Source organism: Monodon monoceros, unplaced genomic scaffold (genome assembly GCF_005190385.1).
Source record: "Monodon monoceros isolate NGI ecotype Baffin Bay Population unplaced genomic scaffold, NGI_Narwhal_1 Super_Scaffold_12, whole genome shotgun sequence".
In the NCBI taxonomy this organism is placed as follows: domain Eukaryota; kingdom Metazoa; phylum Chordata; class Mammalia; order Artiodactyla; family Monodontidae; genus Monodon; species Monodon monoceros.
Window position 1 is genome coordinate 26,392,160 of NW_021703768.1, and position 16,768 is coordinate 26,408,927.

Sequence of the window (16,768 nt, forward strand, 5' to 3'; positions counted from 1 at the left end):
AAACCCATGTGATTCAAGGGTCAACTGTACAGCAGAGACAACAATGTTGCACAGACAATCTTCATACAGACAAAACAAAGCAAAAAGGCCCAAGAATTTTCTTTGCTAAATCTTTATTTATTTATTTATTTGTTGCGGTATGTGGGCCTCTCACTGTTGTGGCCTCTCCCGTTGCGGAGCAACAGGCTCCGGACGCGCAGGCTCAGCGGCCATGGCTCACGGGCCCAGTGGCTCCGCGGCATGTGGGATCTTCCCGGACCGGGGCACGAACCCGCGTCCCCTGCATCGGCAGGCGGACTCTCAACCACTGCGCCACCAGGGAAGCCCTAAATCTTTATCTTTTTATTGAAAAATACACTCCATTATTCAAATCTGGACTCTAGGTTAAGGACTAAAAAAATCTGTGACAAGAATCCTTAATCTTTACTGTGTAAAGAGAACTGTGAATATCTGAATTGGGGGAAGGAAGCCAAAACTGAATAAAAAACGCCATGCAAAGAAACAACGTTTTGGTTATTTTATTAATTATTTCATTAGCTCATGTTCAAATCACTCATCCAGAGCAGGGATTGGAGGACCACATTCAACCTATGGCCTGTTTTAGTAAAAAGGGACACAGCCATCTTCATTCATTTACATTTTTCCTGTGGCTGCTTTTGTTACTATGGCAGAATCATCATGACAGATACCACATGGCCTATAAAGCCTAAAATATTTAATATTTGTCCCTTCGTAGAAAAAGTTTTTACTTCCTTCACACTTCTCTTATACTTTACAAAGAAATAAGATGCATGACAATGAGACCAAAAATACTGGATTAGAGCATATCCTCTGGTCCACACTGGTGTCTGGTTGCTCATCCATCTAACGACGTGACTTCCCTAGAAATATGTTTGAGACCCCAACCTTGGAAGGGCATGCAGCAAACGTTTGGGACTGCTTGTCTAAATGCCCATGTTAGAACTACATGAGTACTTCTAACTTACAGGGTCAGATGGTTAAATCCCACAGTTCTCAATGTGAATGCTCTTGCCAAAAGTCGAACATGGGTAAAAATTACTCCAATTGCGTCTTCAAATTCAGTAAGTTTCTGCAGAACTGGAGAAGTCTCAATAAGTTGTCGATCAGTATTTGGCTCTTGAAGCTACAAGAAGAAAGAAAGAAATAAAAATCACATGCAGTATTTAGTTACAAAAGTAATTATCCATTCTAAGATAGTGTTTTGTAAACTTCCTTCTCCCATGGGCAGAAATTTCTGAAATGCCAATAAAACACGAAAGCTTCTTTCTCATCCCTTAGAATGGCAAACAAACCTAATATTTAAAGAAGGCTCAAATAATATTTTCCAATCTTCTATCAGATTTCAAGGCCAAATACTGTACACAGATAGTTCAAAATCCCAAGTATTATACTAGCTCTCCAAGGAAGAGGCAAGCTGAAGAACCACTGGTAGAGAATACGTATATATCTATCTGGTAACTCAGTGGTTCTCAAACTTTAGTGTTCATCAAACCCTTGTAGGACTTGTTAAAAGCAGATAGCCAGGCCCTGCCCCCAGAGCGTCTGATTCAGTATGACTGGAATAAGGACCAAGGATTTGCCTTTCTGATAAGTTCCCAGGTAATGCAGATGCTGCTGGTCTGGGGACCAGCTTTTGAGAATCTCTGCATTGAGTAACTTGACTTCTGCGTGTCTTCTAGGGACCAACCTATTTTGGCAAATGAACATCATTAAAACTGGATTCAGCACACACTGGAGATTATTATACCACTAGTCAGGTGCTCCACATAACAATGAGCCTTTAACCACTAGCAGAGAGCAAATATGAAGAGTTTAAATAAAATGAATATTTTCAGGAACTCTGGGCAAGCTCATACTCATAAAATATTTCTAAAGTACTCTGAATTAATGTCTCTTATTACTGTAAAGCCTCTCATGAGAGAGATCAGCCACTAGTGATGACTTTTATATACACATAATATACATATACAAAAATATGTATATATGAGTATACATTTACATGTGTATGTATATGATGTATATCTCCAAGGTAAAATGGTAATAAAAGCAAAGAATAGTAAGAATTTTTAAACCAACTGGGGAAAAAAGTGTCACCATATGTAGATCTTTTAAATTCCAAAATCTTGAATAAAAAGCCATTATACTGTACTAAAATTTTAATTTACAATATGTTTTATGCATCAAAGTCAAAGCCCTCAACTTCTAAGATCCAAATTAGGTTACGATTTAGCAATGTTAATTTAGTATTTGTTCTACTTTGTAATAAGCCCAGACTTGCTTCCATATTATTTTCCCTATAATAGCAGGCATGTAGATATACTGGAGACAACATATTATGCTTTGACTATCACTGTTTTGGGGAAGAGAGGGGACCAAACCACAGCCATGCAAGTAGTTCTCCCTGCCTCGTGAGGGAAGGCAACACCCAGTGCTTCCCCCACCTCACCCCAGACCACAAAGAGGGCAACACATGGCATCGTTTTAATATTTGTTCCAAAGTTCTCCGGTCTGACACCCCAGCTTAAAGTCATAAAGCCACAGAAGGGAATCAAAGGATAAAAGCAGGAAGGGACAAAAGGCAGACTGAAGCATCATGAATGCCCAGAGTTATAAAGCTTACTGCAGACAGGAAGGTCACACTTACCTGGAGTGGGTGGAGAGGATAATTGAGCCAGACTTCGCGCAAGTCCTGGAAAATGGAGTGATGCCTTTAATGCTTGAGGGAGCCATTTAACACACTCTAGAGTGCTAAATAAAATGCCATTATGTGAAATACTGAACTATTTTAGATGCTGACTCCACTTATTGCAAATTTAATAGTGCTGGCAAACTATTTTTTTTAAAGTGTATTCACCACTCAAATTGCCTGCAGTGACTCTAATTAGCCTATTAAGCTGGGGAGGAAAAGAGCCCCCCACACCCCCAAGAGTCAAAGACACCTTTTAAAACTAAGTTACCCATTTGCTTAACCTAATACACTGGATTAAGCTGCTGTTTTAATCACATTTTTTAGTTTACCATTCCCCAGAAATGTACATCAGCTGTGCCTTTTGTAATGAAAACTCATCTCAAATGGTCCTTTATTTAGGCACTAATTCATTATCGTTGAGCTGTTTTAAGATGGAGTGGAAAACACCCCATATCTAGTTCCTAAACACTTAGATTTGTAAGACCACACTTTTACTGTGGATCATTGCAAATGTATACTTGAAATAAGAGAACAAATAAAAGAATAAATTCTGTGGAAAATCCTAATTCATTGAGTTAAATCCAGAGGCAGTTATAATTAGACCTTCCTCGGGATTAAAGTGTTTTTCCTTCAGTTTTAGACTCTAGGGAGCCTCCAACTGAATCTCCTTTCTGGCCTCGATGATAGGTTTTTGAGTTAAATGACAAAACTTTTAAAAGACAAGTTTTTTTTTTTTAATTTTTGGAGGGGGGAAGTATAGGAAAATATATTATCACTTGTGATCAGATGATGACAAAGTGAAATAAAATACCTGATATTTTTGTACAACTTGCATCTTAATAAAATACACTTAGGTTTTGTTTTTGGTGTTTTATTTTGCCAATATAAAAAACAAGCTTAAATATCAAACTGTTTTTTTAAAGCTATTTAAAGGACTTCTCTTAACCAATTCAATAACCTTTCCCTTGAATTCTCTGTAGCATAAATTACACTGAATGTCACTCCCTTCCTGCAACTTTCTCATGTTCTCTCAATGCTTTTTCTCTTCCTGCTGTACCTGAAACGGACATTTACCAAACTTCAGCCCCTTGCCTGACCTATTCATTACCTGCTTCTCTGGAGAGCCCTGTCATTCCCATTGCTTTAACTGCTACCTCTGTTTAAATCACTTGTTCATCTCTGCTGCAGTTCTGACCTCTCACCCAAGCTACAAGTCCATAACTCTAAGTGCCTTTATGGGCATCTTTTACCTCAAACCTAAATGACCAAATCATACCTTTTTACCTTTCACCTTAAACTAGGGAGTATGGTGTTAGAAAAAGCTGCAGGATGAGGAGACAGGCTGCCTGATTTAATCCTGATTCCCCGTTGGCAAGTTACCTAACCTCCCTGAGCCAACCTTTCCTCAAGTGTAAGACAAAGATAATCACAGTACCTACTTCAGAAATGTTCTCTGATGCCTCAGTGAGCAATGTACTCAAAGCACTGAGCCCAGTGCTGGCACACAGAAAATGCCGCTATTAATAATGATGACATCAACAATGGCGACAAGCAACTATCTCTCCTGACCAACTTCAATCTCCAAAGCTCAAAACTGTCAGGGACTTCTAGATTCATCTTCCTCCTTTCTCCTATGTATTCTTTGCTCAAAAACACTGATTTCTTCTTTGATGTTTGCTGTCACCCATCTTGGTGTAATAGCTTCAAAACCTCAAAACTAGCCTGTTTCAATGGCATCCATTTCCTTTATTCTACCCTGCACACTGAGATAAGGTTCTGTTGCCCCCTTGGGGTCAGAGAAAATACCCTGGAAAAGATCTCGACTGGAATCCCAGCTCTGCCTTCTATTAGCCCAAGGACCTTAGGTAAAGCCTCTACCTTCAGTTTGCTCTTCTGGAAAATGTGCATTGACTGTTGGGACATTAGATCATGCGGCATATTTTTATTGAATACCTGTTACATATTAGCTTACTAAGACGAATAACACACTATCTCTGTCCTCAAAGGAGCCTAGTGGGGAAGAATGAAGGTAAATAAGTATAATTTAATAAACTATGACAAATTCTATAATAGTGATGTATATATACCAAGTGCCAGGAAAACTCTGCCTGGGGTGTCAGATCAAGCTTCAAAAAGTAAGTGACTTTTCAGCTGTATTCTTAATAACACAGAACACTGAGGAATTCAGTACATCAGCAGAGGGAGGGAATCAAAAGCAGGGTACCATACATACACAAATAATAGGTCTCAAAGTACACACACACAAAAGGGTAACTCTTAATAGGCAGAGCACAGAGGATTTGAAGGCAGTGAAAACGTATGACACTGTAATGGTGGCTGTATGTCATTACATATTTGTCTAAACCCACAGAATGTACACCAAGAGTGAACACTCATGTAAACTATGGACTTTGGGTGATTATGATATGTCAGTGCAGGTTCATTGATTATACCAAATTTACCTCTCTGGTCAGGGATGCTGATAGTGGAGGAGGCTGTGCATGTGTGGGGGCAGGGAATATATGGGAAATTTCAGTACCTTCCTCTCAATTTTGCTGTAAACCTAAAAAAAATTTTTCACAACACTGTAAAGCAAAAAACAAAATAAACACTTATTTGTTAATAAATTATAACAGACTCAAAAAAAATTAAAATTAAAAAAAGGTAATTCCTAGAATGGCACAAAGAGGGAGTGAAAAGAAAGGAGACCGAAAAAATAGGTGGGAGTCAGATTATGAGAACTATTAAATGCTATGTTGTGTAATACAGACTTTGGCAGGCAATAAAGAAACCAAAGATTTTAAGCCACAAAGACCATAATCAAATCTGTGCATTAAAAAGAAGACAACACTAAACGCAGCATGAATGATGGACTAGAGCAGCAGGGAAGGACAACAGGTTAATTATGGCAGGTGAGAGACGAGGAGGACAAACGTTAAAGCAGCAGTTCGGGGCTTCCCTGGTGGCGCAGTCGTTGAGAGTCCGCCTGCCGATGCAGGGGACGAGGGTTCATGCCCCGGTCCAGGAAGATTCCACATGCTGCGGAGCGGCTAGGCCCGTGAGCCATGGCCGCTGAGCCTGTGTGTCCGGAGCCTGTGCTCCGCAACGGGAGAGGCCACAACAGTGAGAGGCCCACATACCGCAAAAAAAAAAAAAAAAAAAAAAAAAAAAGCAGCAGTACGGCCAAGAATAAACCCACTCAGGAGATACGAGGGACCGAACTGACAGGGGTTTGCAACTGAATGGAGATGAGGAGAAAAAAGCTTAAGGACAAAAGAATACCCTAAGGTTTCTGGTTTAGATGATAAAATTAAAGAAGGAGAAATATGTTTGGGGGCTAAGGCATTGAACTCAAATACTAAACCTGTTGAAATTAGGTGTCTGTGGAACACCCAGGTGAAGTTGCCCAGAGGCAATTTGAAAAGACACTTTTTCCAATTTCTGGAGCTCCAGAGAAAGGCCTGGGTCAGAGAAATTGGGACAGATATGCACAGACAAAAAGAGGTGTGTATGGGGGGAGAGTGGGAGACTAGGAAAGATTACATAGTAATTGCTCCCTATGTTTCTAAGAGGGTCATTGGATGGTCAAATGGAAACAGTGGCTCTGAATGTACTGGGTAAGCCGGGAAGGGTCACACAGACCTGAAAACACAGAATTGGCCAAATCATCCTGCGGCTGAAAGAGTAAAAAGTAGTTCAGGCTGAGAAAGAAAAATAGCCCTTCTCTTAACAGGGCTGATAGGACGACGCACATAAAGCCAGCTTCCAAGTTAACAGGAAACAGCATTTCCCTCAAGGTCTTACAGCATCTGTAAAACCCTGAACTACCCCCTGGTTTGAGAAACAACTGCTCTCCCACCAGTGTTGCCCTCTGACCTGCTCTGCTATGTCTTAGCCCCGAAATAAAGATTGCCAGGGACACTCAATAGCTAAAATGCCCCTTGGCTCCTGACAGCACCCAATCCCAAATTAATCCCCTGCTTCTTCTTCTTTTTTTTTTTTTTTTTTTTTTTTGCGGTACGCGGGCCTCTCACTGTTGTGGCCTCTCCCGTTGCGGAGCAACAGGCTCCGGACGCGCAGGCCCAGCGGCCATGGCGCACGGCCCCAGCCGCTCTGCAGCATGTGGGATCTTCTCGGACCGGGGCACGAACCCGCGTACCCTGCATCGGCAGACGGACTCTCAACCACTGCGCCACCAGGGAAGCCCCCACTGCTTCTTCTAACCCGGCCTCAGACACGGCAACCAAACAAGAACTGATCCCTGCTTTCCTGGCCCCTCGGAACCGGTCAGCACCAGCCCAGGCCTCAGAAAGGAGGGTCCCCTCCCTGTTATGAGCATGCCCCCCACCCCCTCCCCCAGCCCCATGCGTGGAGTCAGTAAACCTACAGCTTGTCTCTGGCTGTCTTTGGCTGACTGGACTTTCACAGAACCATTACTCAAGAAAAAGTACGATGGTTCGCCAAAATCTCTCACATACTACAACTAAGAGATGTAAACCAGTATGGAGATGTCAGATGAGTTAGACTGTCCAAGTGTGCGCACTTGAAAACGCTGAAGTGGGAAGACCATATATTACTAAGCCCTGTTCAATTTCACAAAAGACACACTAAAATGACTAAAACAAATTCTGAATGTCAGCCGTCCCATTGGTAAGATGATGTTCAGACTCTGCTTTTTCATTTAGTCATTTATCCATTTCATTCCTTTAACAAATATTTATTAAACTCTGCACATGCCAGCATTGTACTTGGTACTGGAAATAAAAGATAAGCCTGCTAAGTAGACAAGTGGGAGAGAAGCAGTTTAAAGAGAGAAAAGAATCTAAACAAAACTGATGCAATTAAGACTACCAGGTATAAAGCTGCATATAATTCAGGAAAACGGGAACACAGAGTGGATGGGGGATGCAGGTAAGATGGGAGGACAGGGGCAGGAGTAGGTGGAGGATAGGTTCAAGGGGTGAGGGGGCACACAGAGGCAAGGCTGGAGGAGCAAACAAAGTAAAAAGGTTGCTGAAACTGCCAACAAAAGATAAAGGCCAGAACAAAGTTATTTTAAGTTTTGAGAAAAAGACTTAAAATACATCTGCTACAGATACAAATCGAGATGCACACTTGTTTATAGGTTGTAGGACAAAATGGGGGACATGGAACACCTGTAGATAATGTTCCCACTGGGAGGAAATTCACACGTATAAAATCACCACCTATCTCTATAAAAACAGGTAAAAGAAGATCAAATCCTCAGATATGAGCATCATCCAGGCCCCATTTTTCAAAACTATTGATTCTTTTTTTTTTTTAAACTATCCTAAGGAATACAGTAATAACATCTGACAGCCACTTACATTGAAGGTCTCACAAAGGCTTAAAACCCTGGCTTCCTATGTTCTTTACTGCTCCATGAGGGCTATTTCATTCAATTATAATGACATTTCAATCGGGAATACAGAGTTGCCTCTCCCTTTAAATGTTAAATTGACTTGTTTGGGTACAAAAAGCAGCCAGTATGCTCTATTACATGCAGGATTAAAAAGGTAGCCCTGGCAATATTAATAGCTTAATACTTTAGTAACAACAGGAATTATTTTAGAATCTATCATTTTTTCTTGAGCTATAATTTGCTTTAAAAAAAAAAAAAGTACTTCCATATTCTTTATTCATAGCCCTATCAGAAACTCCCTATGAACTGACTTTCTAAAATAAATATACATTTATCTAGTCTACATAACTTACATAAAAACAAATCATAAACAGAAAAGCCAAAAGGCTATAGCTTCAACTAAGCCTGCATGGGGTAGGTACTCAATGATTATAAAATATAAAATCATAATTAATTTCAAGATACTTCAAAATAAAGCAAAGTCCTACCTTATTTGTATTCATATTTAACTTAAAAGTGACCTGAGGAAAGATGGGGTTTCGGGTAGAAGCCAAACTAGTGTAAATGTCCACAGAACTTTCCCATCTGTGACAGAGTTGAATAAGCTTTTTTTTTTTTTTTTTTGCGGTACGCGGGCCTCTCACTGTTGTGGCCTCTCCCGTTGCGGAGCACAGGCTCCAGACGCGCAGGCCCAGCGGCCATGGCTCACAGGCCCAGCCGCTCTGCGGCATGTGGGATCTTCCCGGACCGGGGCACGAACCCGTGTCCCCTGCATCAGCAGGCGGACTCTCAACCACTGCACCACCAGGGAAGCCCTAAGCTATTTTTGAAGTGCTTGAAATCTACCATCTATGGTAGATTTGGGGTTTTTGTTTCTCTTACACGCTGTTTAAAATACAAAGACTAATTGATATAAAATCTTCTGTAATGATGTATAACTGAGAAAAATCAAATGAATCGAGATAAATACCGGATCATTAAAGAGTAAGCGTCCAAATAACTGTTTGGCTTCCTCCAGGCTTCCCTCCAAGTAAACAGCTCCTAGATAAAAGGAAGAGAATGCCAAAAGGAAGGCTGCATTAATATTCAGAGAAAATTACATATCTCCATCAAAAAGCAAAAAGGCAAGCCAAAACCCACTCACAGAAAAATTTGACAAGATCAGAAGCAATTGTTTTGTTTTGTTTTGTTTTGTTTTTGCGGTACGCAGGCCTCTCACTGTTGCGGCCTCTCCCACTGCAGAGCACAGGCTCTGGACGCGCAGGCTCAGCGGCCATGGCTCTCAGGCCCAGCCGCTCCGCAGCATGTGGGGTCTTCCCGGACCGGGGCATGAACCCGTGTCCCTTGCATCGGCAGGCGAACTCCAAACCACTGCACCACCAGGGAAGCCCAGAAGCAATTGTTTTAAAGGTAGCATTTTCCCTCTTTTAGCTATCCTTTGTGTTATAAGTTAGACTGAAATACGAAATTCAATTTACTAAAACATAAACCTTATTTTGTAAGAAAAAGAGGCCAACTATGAACTATCGTGAAGGATATGGGTATGAACCATTAGTGACTAAGGGAACTATGCACAACTACTTAACTTTATGAAAATGTTATGTTTTATTTTGTATATTTATAGTTTATATTTCAGACCATAGGTAAAATCTGAGCTCAGATCAATTAAGGCTTCTGCAAATAAAAATCAGGATAACCTTTACCTTTAATTAGAAATAATTATTCAAAATTTTTTGAAATAACTAAGCACTGTACACATGTTTACCATTCATCATAACCAGTAAGTACTACAGTAACATCTTAACTGGGTATCCAATAACTGGAGTAGGCTAGTTCTTAAAATCATATTTTTTACATCTGTCTTCATAAAGGCTATTTGCCACATAAAATATTCAGATACTTAGTCACCAGGGCTTTTGATGACTAAGTACACTTATTATTTACCAACAGTTGTAGTAATAATGATAATAATAACAATGATGACGATGACAGTAGTAGTAGCAGTAGGGGTTTGTGGGGGTCACTCATGCCCTAGGCCCTGTACAAAGCATTTTCACATTCTTATCTTCACCTTCAAGGGCACCTTAGTAAGAGGGTATTAGAAAAGATTTACAGGACTGGGGCCCATAGTAGGTGATTTTGGGGAGGGTTAAAGGAAATGGAACTTTGCTCTGGATTTGATGCAACCAGGATCAGATACTAAGATCGTTACAACTCTGTGAGGTAAGTGATACTATCTCCATGTCATAGATGGGGAAACTGAGCCTCAAAGAGATTCAATAACTTGGCAAAGATACAGAGCCAATAAATGATACAAAAGGGAACTGAATCATGTGTGCCAGGCTACGGGGCCAACTGTAACATTAACTGTCAAAAGTATTATGTCTACAGAGCACAGTCACTCCACGTGACAAACCCTCTGAAAATAGACATATTTGTGCAAAACAGACATACCTGTGAAAAAACTGTGGATAATTATTAAACATTCTCTTGCTACCATCATCAGCATGGAACTACAATGGGAAGCTTTTATATTCATTTTCAAAGAACGAGGGCAAAATTGATAAGGAAGTACAAAGCCCTTTGAAAAATGCACTCAATCATTTACCTTAAAAAATCAAGGAATTGTCAATCTACTGAAACGTTTCATTGTAAAGCATACTTGCAATCACCAGCTAATTAACTCTTCATAACTTTCCTGTACAAACAGCTAATTATATTCTAGTTACAGTAAAAAAGAAACTGAGGAAGTAAAGAGCCTGAGTGAGGAAGTAAAGTGTCTGCATCAGTCTTGCTTCAAGTGAATAAACAATAGTTACAGAGACTCAAGCCCTGGGATTTTAAATATGTGGTGTGTTCAAGATGTTTAAATCAGAAAATCCTGTGAATAGTTTAAAATGTGATCAAAAACAGTATTAGGGCCTCACCAGCAACTTATTTATGTATGTGATCCTGAATCAAATCTGGCAAGTAATCCATCCCCATATTAATTCACTGCACTTCAGTTCAGTATATACTAAGCATGTACATGACATGGTACAAGGATTTCAAGAAAAGAAAGCATGACTGCTGCTCTGGAGGAACTACAATAACTATAGTATAAGGAGGTGGGTATTATACTGGGGACCTCACATGCTTTGGGAACAAGTAATTTTGTCCCAAGTCTCCACACTGAATTTTATGTGCCCTCCAGACATTGCAGACATGCAGGAAATTAGACTATAAGTGAGAAATTACCTATTAATGCTTCAAAACAATTAGCCATGGCATGTCGAAGGTCTGATTCTCTACAAAGGTCAGGTCCATGAGCATAAAGCATAAATCGATCCAGTTCAAGTTTCTACAAAATTCAAAATGACAGAAAGTAAGAAAAAAATTGACAAAATCGTATTGTAACTGTAATAGCTCAGCATCTCCTAGGGGTATGGTTACAATTTAATTGGCCTTATGTGAAAATTTAGTCACCATTCCCTACGAGTCCTTACATATGGCTTAGCGCTGACAAACCTCGACTTTTCCCCAAACAAGCTTCTATGAACTCTGATGGTTCAATTTGGTTCAGAACTGATCAGATCTGAGCTGTCCAATTCCAGGTTCAGAAAAAGGACTAGCTTAAGCTGGAATAAGACTCTGTAACAAGACCATACCCTTGGGTTCACCCAATACGTCTAGGGAGATACAAACCCAACCCAAAGTTAACCTCTAGGATTCCAGAGTTATGTGGTACTGACGGTGTTTCTACCATATGTAAGAGATTTTTATGTGGTAGAGTAAATGGGGACCCTCAGAAGACTTCAAAATGTCTTATATCTCTAAATCTTTTTTTTTTTATTTGACAAGGATTTGGGGAGCCATATATCTTTGCACTTATGTCTGCTTTTTGAGGTTTCCACACTTATCCTTCTAAAGTCTCAGTGAGATCTAAGCAATGGGTTGGAACTATCTTAAGGGCTCTGGGAATACGGTTTATAATGAATTATATTTTCTTTTTTTATTTGGCCTCAGACAAGTTTAGAGACAAATTTACGGCCCAGTTCTAGAAATTGTTTAGGACTTAATGAATATATCTGTGCACACTAACTTTACTTCCGCCTTCATTTACTGTCTTACCCATATTTTCTCTTTATTTTGAGTTTAGTACCTACTTATTTCTTATCCTATTGTATTACAATGTACAAATCAAGTCCTTTTAGAACTAGACACAGTATGGTTTTTTATAAAACTCCTGAGATTGAATAAATGGAAATCATAATTCATTCCATAAAAGGAGAAAGATACAGACATTGCATAAGCATGCAATAAATCTGTTTCTATTACTATGTAATTCAGTTCAATAAATACCTACTAAGCAATAACATGCCACGTAATATGGAACAAGTCGCAAGTCAATGAACAACCTAGGACAATATGAATCTCATCAGCTCTCAGATAAAAGAGACTCAGATTTTGTATGTCTTGATATGTATGTTAAAAATACCCATATCTGTTTACATTGGAAAAAGGGACAATACAAATGGGACATATATGCTATCAGTATTTTGTATTCCTAGGAATTCATGAGTGTATTATAAACTCAAATGAGAGTTTTGACTACCACAAATGCAACAGCAGAAACCACCTCTTTTTAAAAAATTGATCCCCAAGTGCAAGAGTTTATCCTAGAATATGTAAATTTCACTTGTTTCACAACTTCACTGGGAAAATCCAATTGTTTGCTATCTCTGGAGCCGTGCTTGAGAGTAGAGTGCAAGCCATATTTTATATTATAAACAACTATTCTGGAATGCTATGAATTTTCCAACTTCTCATAATACCTCCTCTATATCCTTATTTTTTCATGAAGGCATTAGTGGAAATTTAAAAAAGGAGAGTGGTGCTCCACTGTGCATGTGTTAAAATGTTCCTGTCTGGAGTGCTGACCTAGAGCTTTCATTACCTTCTCAGAGTCAGCAATACTCCTCCACCAAGTCCCTCCTCCCAAATGGTTAAGAACCACTGGTCTAGATAGAAGAAGGGTAAGGCCACCACTGCCTACTGCTGGAGGAGATGAGTGTTGACTGCTATGGGAATGTCAGGGTTTGAGGTAGAGGAAGATCACACAGAAATCCCTGAAGGGAGAAACTGGCCACCCCCCTCATAACTCATGGCTTTGTACAGCACCCACTGTGTTATGTAACAGCATCCATGTTCATACTATGGTAATTTCCCACACTTTGTAAATATCCTCCCTACAATTGTCTGAAAAACAATTATGCAATTCTATTATATCTGAAACTGAAAACAATGGCGAGGTGGGGGGAGCGTGCTGACAATCTACTTATTAAAGGTATTTCCAATGGACACTTACTTGAACTATCAGGAAGCATCTTGACAATTAAATCAACTAAACATTGAAGCAGTTTTATATAGATTGTGGAATTTCATTCACTGTAAGGCTAAAACCAAGTTAGCATACCTGTTGCCTATAGTTTTTCCTGAAGGCATCACTGTCTATATTCTCAAATGCCACTGAAGCTAGGTCAAAGCCTACCAACATAGCTATGATGAGGATGTTATATATAATAAAGCAATGCACTCTTGCTAACACGAAAACTGTGGGATAAAAGTAACCACATTTTAGATGTAATTAATACTCTGGCAAGATCAAATTAAGAAGTCAGGGACTTCCCTGGTGGTCCAGTGGTAAAGAATCTGCCTTCCAATGCAGGGGACGCGGGTTCAATCCCTGGTCGGGGAACTAAGATCCCACATGCCGCAGGGCAACTAAGCCTGTGCGCCATAACTACTGAGCTAGCACGCCTCAACGAAAGAGCCCGCGTGTTGCAAACTACAGAGCCCAACGTGCCCTGGAGCCCATGCACCACAACTAGGGAGAGAAAACCCGTGCACCACAACAAAGAGCTTGCACGCTGCAACAAAGACCCCTAGTGCCACAACTAAGACCTGATGCAGCCGGAATAAAATAAATAAATAAAATAAATAAATATGTTTTTAAAGAAATCAGTCATAAAACTAGAATGGGTTTTATCTAGTCTTTTCTACCAGATTTCAACATTTATATCAAAATGAAGAAAAATAAAACTACTTAAGGCAAAAATCAAGGAAAACTCACAAAAGCTTTTCTAATGGATCACTACTGTTTGGGAATTTAACAGCCACCGTTCCCCTTACTGCTGAATAAACCCACAGGCCTATAAAATGTAATGATTTATAAATGTAATTTATAAGTGGCAGCAGCAATAAAAACAACTAACTCCTACTAGTTTATTCACATGTTTATGTGATTACTATGAACAGGCATTGCACCAAGCACTTTACAAATGGAATCATTAAAACTCAAATGATAATCTCATTTAATTCTCACAACCACCCTGTGTAGTAGATGCTAATGCCATCTCCATTCTATAGATGAGAAAGCAGAGGCTTGGCAAAGAGAATAACAATTTGTCCATGGTCCCCCTGTGGGTATTCTGACGGCCCAGGCAAGTGCCCATGTCCTATCCGTTACGATTTATGATAAGACAGTGCAAGAAACTAACACAACATTGTAAAGCAACTATACACCAATAAAAATTAATTTTAAAAAAAGACACTGCACAGAGACAGGAAGATCAAATGAGATAATGTAAGAAACATGCCTACCATGAATCTAAATCAAAAAAAGGTTCTGTTAGTCACTCAGCTAAGTCAACGTGGCTAGCTGAACAGCCTAAAACCTAAATCTTAATTAATAGGATTTGTGATTTGGGGGGAATTCTCAAAGGTCTGTAAAGCATCCCCTGTGGATACAAATGGCCTGGAGTATTCTATTCAAAGCTATAATTCTGCTTGTTAAAGTAAATTAAAAACAATTATAATACAGAAATATTACACAAAGGGAAAATACGAAATGTTTCATTTCTTTTACTCTGTTCTCATGTTCCTTTCCCCAAATGTTTAACTCTGTACACGCACATCTGTCAAATTTTTCCTCTTCTCTTATCAAGTTACCTCACTGTGGAGTTCATTGGCTGCTGGTGAAACTCACTAAGGTAATAGAACTAATAAGGCTGAATCCTTAAAACCCAAACAAAAAAGTCCTTCCTCGTCTATAAAATATTAAACCCTTAATGCACCCTAAAGGGTTACTTATTCAAATGCAAAATTATGCATGGACTGCTTCAGATATCTGACGTACCTTTGCTAGCATGGCAAGGTGCTGATTCTGAACGATGGCAGTCCGATAGGTTGCTAATCCTCCCTCTTCTAGACTAGGAAACAAATAGTACAAATGGACACTGCCAGAAAAAAAAAAAAAGCATATAAGTAAACATGTATCACAATATTCTGTCTGTGGTTCTGAGTCCAAAAACCAGGCCTGGCACATAATATCTGGGCAATACATACCAGCTGAAGTGAACTAAACTGTAGGGTCTTTGAAAGTTAAACAGTATGCACGGTATATCTGAATGTGCTAAACCCCAAACAATACCATTCACTCATACGTTCACATTAACTTCTGTAAAAAGATTTCTCTGAAATATGATAACAACAAAGACCTGAACAAACATTCATACGCTGCTGAGAGCAAACCTATCTGGATAATACATGAAAATTGAGCCTGGAAACAGAGAGCTTTGCTTGGGTTGGGTTATGAGGGCCCCTGAAGAGGAGCCGGGGAGCTCTGAGCAGGGCAGCTGTGTGGCACGTTCTTCACAAGTACAGACAGGGACAGGAACAGGAACACGAGTGACAAACAGAACCGGCGCTGTTGATCAGGAAAGTAAGGGAATTAGGAAGAAGGCCGATGGAAGACCCGTTCAGACCATGACACTAACTGCGCTCCCCTAACTCTCACACTGGTGTCTCAGACCCACTGTTGATCGGGGCAGCTGAGCTTGTCTAGTCCTACTGTGTCCAGTGAGAACAAGCTTAGAAAACAGCCCCTTTGCGCTCATTATGTCCTTCCGGGAAAAGAAATGACCTAAAGAGAATAAAAATAGCTCAAGACAGTTCCAAGAGAAACATGTGTTATCTACCTTTAAAAGGGAAATTTTATGAGTAATGAAAAAACAAAATGTACTTTCCTACCCCTACCTCCAAATTAAGGACCCTAAAATATTTCTGCGGAGAAAACATACAGAAACACGTACACGTACACACACACACACACACACACACACACACACACCCCAAAATCTAGTTATTAAAATTCTTGTAAACTTTACTTCCCTTGAGTTCAGGAAGAGTGAGAAAGGGATCAAAGACAAATCCTAGAAAATGAAATGACATTTTAAAATATCATCCCTTTCGCTACAAATTGAATAGAAGCTCTGAAGCATCTAGACCAAGACAAGCTGATCTCTTCTGGCTGTAGCAACTTGAACATAAACTTGACAGGACAGAGACAGTAGCCTTTCATCCTGTAATCTTGCTCATTAGAGCATCAGTGAGTGCAAGTTATCAGTGAGGGCAAGAGCCACAGACATGTAGCTTTAAAGCTCTACAGAGGAGACCAAAAACATGGTGTTTCAAGGCCTTATTTGGCTAATTACAAAGAAGGTGTGTATTAAGTATGTTACGTATAAAATGCAATTGTTGGGGAATGGCAGAAAAGCCTACTTACCTGGTCAGAAATTCAACAACAGCATCACCCAGGAACTCCAACCGTTCGTTGTGATTAATCCTACAGAATT

The 16,768-nt window shown here is 39.8% G+C and overlaps 1 protein-coding gene across 7 annotated transcripts in view; it reads right to left on the minus strand.

Annotated features, from left to right (window-relative positions):
• Nucleotides 1-16,768, minus strand: part of DROSHA (drosha ribonuclease III) — a 126,547-nt gene that overhangs the window by 27,570 nt on the left and 82,209 nt on the right. For all 7 annotated transcript variants that reach the window (XM_029216656.1, XM_029216657.1, XM_029216655.1 and 4 more), the window contains 6 exons: nucleotides 16,699-16,758; nucleotides 15,271-15,370; nucleotides 11,331-11,433; nucleotides 9,064-9,134; nucleotides 2,666-2,710; nucleotides 987-1,144 (listed from right to left, as the gene is read on the minus strand). In XM_029216656.1, the coding sequence (XP_029072489.1) occupies nucleotides 987-1,144; nucleotides 2,666-2,710; nucleotides 9,064-9,134; nucleotides 11,331-11,433; nucleotides 15,271-15,370; nucleotides 16,699-16,758 (537 nt within the window). The remainder of the gene's footprint in view (nucleotides 1-986; nucleotides 1,145-2,665; nucleotides 2,711-9,063; nucleotides 9,135-11,330; nucleotides 11,434-15,270; nucleotides 15,371-16,698; nucleotides 16,759-16,768) is intronic.